Source organism: Nannospalax galili, unplaced genomic scaffold (assembly GCF_000622305.1).
Source record: "Nannospalax galili isolate Female #2095 unplaced genomic scaffold, S.galili_v1.0 scaffold255, whole genome shotgun sequence".
NCBI classification, from domain to species: domain Eukaryota; kingdom Metazoa; phylum Chordata; class Mammalia; order Rodentia; family Spalacidae; genus Nannospalax; species Nannospalax galili.
In genome coordinates, this window is record NW_008338999.1 from 6,582,081 (window position 1) to 6,585,709 (window position 3,629).

The 3,629-nt window shown below is 39.3% G+C and overlaps 1 protein-coding gene and 1 non-coding gene across 2 annotated transcripts in view; both read right to left on the reverse strand.

Moving 5' to 3' along the window:
* The window catches only part of Sass6 (SAS-6 centriolar assembly protein), a gene marked incomplete at its 5' end in the record, with an annotated part of 26,632 nt that extends 23,439 nt beyond the window's left edge, over nt 1-3,193 (reverse strand). Inside the window, 3 exon segments of the mRNA XM_008833696.3 lie at nt 684-788; nt 1,195-1,274; nt 3,133-3,193. Of these exon segments, the coding sequence (XP_008831918.1) occupies nt 684-788; nt 1,195-1,274; nt 3,133-3,193 (246 nt within the window).
* On the reverse strand, nt 2,901-3,059 carry LOC115070500. Its single transcript, XR_003849654.1, has one exon. It is a non-coding gene; the product is annotated as a U1 spliceosomal RNA (small nuclear RNA).
* Nucleotides 3,194-3,629: the final 436 nt, after the last annotated feature.

Consider the following 3,629-nt stretch of genomic DNA (forward strand, 5'->3'; position numbering starts at 1 on the left):
AGACACGGTGACACATGTCTGTAATCCCAGGACTCAGGAGGCAGAGGTAGGAGGACTGGCTTAAGGTCATCGTGCCAGCTTGGACGACAAGAGAAAACAAAACAAAACAAAACAACAACAACAACAACAACAACAAAAAACCCCACTACAAACAATGAACTTAGCCTTTCTTTTCCCTATGAACTTTTCAGAGTAGCCAAATAGCCTTAATTCATGAGCGAGTTCTGCACAGAAGAATGGTTCAAAAAGGCATTTATAGTTCCTAGTAAAACAATATTCAAACAATACTCATCAGTCGGTCAAACCTCCCCTCTCCCCCAAAAAGAAGGCTGGTGGTGAACGTCACAAGGATCAGGTATCAGCACCACCTGACTACGAACACACAAATGCAAGCTTACTCTTTGCTTTTCCCAAGATCATTAGCTAATACTTCAACTAACTTTAAAGGTTGTGTCAAAATATGAAAACTAAGGGGAAAATATTTCCAATTTTCATCAAGATTTCTAAAGATTTGAGATTTCATTGCACCCTAACCCCCGTTTTAAAAATCAAATGGGGTAATTTAATACTGGGAAAAAAAATTTTTAAACTGGAAAAATATTTTGCTGTCTTTCAAAGAGGAGCCTATGTTGAGAAGCCTGGTCGCAGTGCTCCCGCAGCAGCAGCGCGCTCCCACAGCTCACCTTGGAGTTTCTTTGGCATGTTCTTGCATACACTGCTGAAGGAGATCTATAAATTTCTGTGGGAAAGCTAAGAAATCCACCAGAAGACCTTGTTGGAATTTTAAACTAGATAGAAGACAGGAAAAGAATATTCTTAGAAATGTAGCTACCATCTTAACTTACATTTCATACCCTGAAAGTTTCCTTATTTACTAAAGTAATCATTAAGAAACAAACAACAGAAAAACTAAACTAGGAAACTTTTGATTTTTATAGACCTTATCAATGGAAGGAAAAAGTCAAGAATTTTAGCTAAAACTCCAAAATTTTCAGTTAAGTAGAGGTCTGATAATCTATAAAATGTTTATTTTCAAAAATATCCTAAATAATTACTGAACAAGCAGTCTAGTATTCCCAGAATAACTTACTATCTGAACCAGGTATATGTCTCAGAAAAGAACAGTAACAACACATTCATAATATTCAGAAACTAATTCCTAGATTAAATATAAGGCCTGAAAAAATAATTTACCTTTGAAAATCTTCCTCAGATATAACAAGGTTATACAAAAAAAATGGATCCACATCATCAGTCAGACGGATGACTAAATCCTAAAGAAAACAATAGTTTTTTTAAATGCTTTTAGTAGACTTTTGAAAGTGAAACTATCCCAAAGCATCAACATATCACAGTTACAATTCAGACAGTTTTGTATTCTGGTGCTTAGAGAGTTAGAACCTTAAATAGGGGCTAATATTTTGCTCCATGACAGCCATAAGGGGTCTGTAGAAGTCAGCTGACCACTAGAAGTTGAAAGCTTCAGAACACCTTCTGATGAGAGGTGTAGAGAAGTATAAACATGCTTCGCTGCACTGTGCTGCCATGGGGAAACTATTCCTTTTCACTGAACAACTGTGTTTTCAGTTTCCTTCAAGGAACTGGTCTGGTATTTCAAACGCTGCAAATACATCGGCAGAACTGACAATCATCCACTCAAGAAAAGGAAGGGAGTTTTTGTCTCAGGTAGATGGTATCAGATGACACGTTTCCAGAGCCTCTCTTGGGGACTGCTCCAGGTGGCTCCTGATGGGAAGGACCATCTGTTTTCCTTTCCTAATGAAATAGGTTCCTTTCAAATGGACCCTTGCCAGGTTGTTAACTGTACAGTGTGACAGAGCATCACAGCTGACAGATAAGCACACCAAAATTATGTACTTCAGAGAAAACTGGCGCAAGGAAAACAGGGTGTGACCAGATAAGCAGGGCTCAGTATGAAGCATTCAAATCAAGAGTAATAAAGTCTAGTCTAGTTCCTATTTCTAAAGAACTGCTACTAAGAAAAATCTATACCATTTATTAGTGGGGCCAGAATATGAATAACATAAGAAAATTTAAACACTGGGGGGAGAGGGCAGGGGAGGAGATGATCCAACTACAGTGCTCATATCAAAAAAATAAAATGGGGGCTCACTGCCTTGGAAGGATCTGTTGTTCAGTAACTTCTATTCAAGGATTTTGTGACAGTCACCTAAGATGCTATTGAAAAACAGGATAAAGCTGGGTGTGGTGGTGCACACCTGTAGTCCCAGCTCTTTGGAGGCAGAGGCAGGTGAGTCTCTGAGTTCATGGCCAGCCTGGTCTACATCATGAGTTCTAGGCCATCTCCCATTACAGGGAGAACCTGTCTCAAAATCACCAAAATCAAAACTAAACAGTAACAACAAAAACCAACCCTAAAGCAACTACCAATACCACCAGATGCTTGAGTATGTTCAGGGAAAGGCACAACGCAGGGAAACAGATGCCACACTATCCTTAGCCCTTCTAGTGAATTTTTATTATTTATTTATTTATTTATTTAATTTTTGACTCTTCAAAACAGGGTCTCTCTGCAGCACCAGCTGGCCTGAAACTCATTATGTAGACCAGTAGACCAGGTTATCCTCAAAGATTTGCCTGCCTCAGCCTCCTGAGTGCTGGGATTAAAGGTATGTGCTACCATGCCCTGCCTGGTAAGCTTTTAAATGCTCAGGGCAAACCTAGACTATTACCAGGACCTCTGATTCTTCTTGGATTTGGTAATGCCTGGTATGATTAATTTCAGTTGCTGTCTTAGCAGACTTCATCACACAGACCTGTAACATTATAAATTGGTCCAAAAGTAAAAAGCAAAATGAGTGTAACAAAAGGTCTCTTTTTTTTAAATTTAGGAACTTTATTTTAGTACCAAAAAACTTCGGAGGAGAGCACAAGTACAGTCCACCACAACCACAAATGACACGTCGAGTTTCCCACACTGGGGAAACTGCAAATGTCAGCACATTAGGAATGCAACAGATAAGCTTTGCCTGGGAAAACCACCCTGGTGAGCAGAGTATCATTAAGTAAGGAAGTACAATCTCACTTTCTGAAAAACATAATTATGACATATACAAATGACTGTATTTCAAAAAAGAAATAAATACCTACCTTTCTGTGTACTGGATTAGAAACTGACTGCAGTTCAATGCTCACTCTAACAGTTACTCTCCTGTAGGAAAAGACATGCCCAACTATCAGAAATATTCAAGGGAAATGAGGTTTCATGATCATTTTCATCAGCTAAAGTTTTTGATCTTAAACCACAAGACTTTGCGTGGGTGCTCTCTGACTTACGTACATAGCACACAGAGCATCAAGTTCTTGCTGTTCCCCAAATAAGTAACCTGGTAGTTTTTAATGGAAGCCTACTCTTTTCCCAACTTTACAATGAGGATGCTGTGAGAACTACATGGTACCGAAAGTCGGAGTGCTCATTACTAGTATTCTGGTAGATAACCTTACTGCCCTGATTCTAAAAATAGCATCTACTGAGCCTGGACGTCTGGCTCAGTGGTTAAGAACACTGGCTGCTCTTGCAGAGGACTTGGGATTGGTTCCCAGCATCCACACAGCAGCTACCAACCTTCCTTTAACTCCAGTTCCAG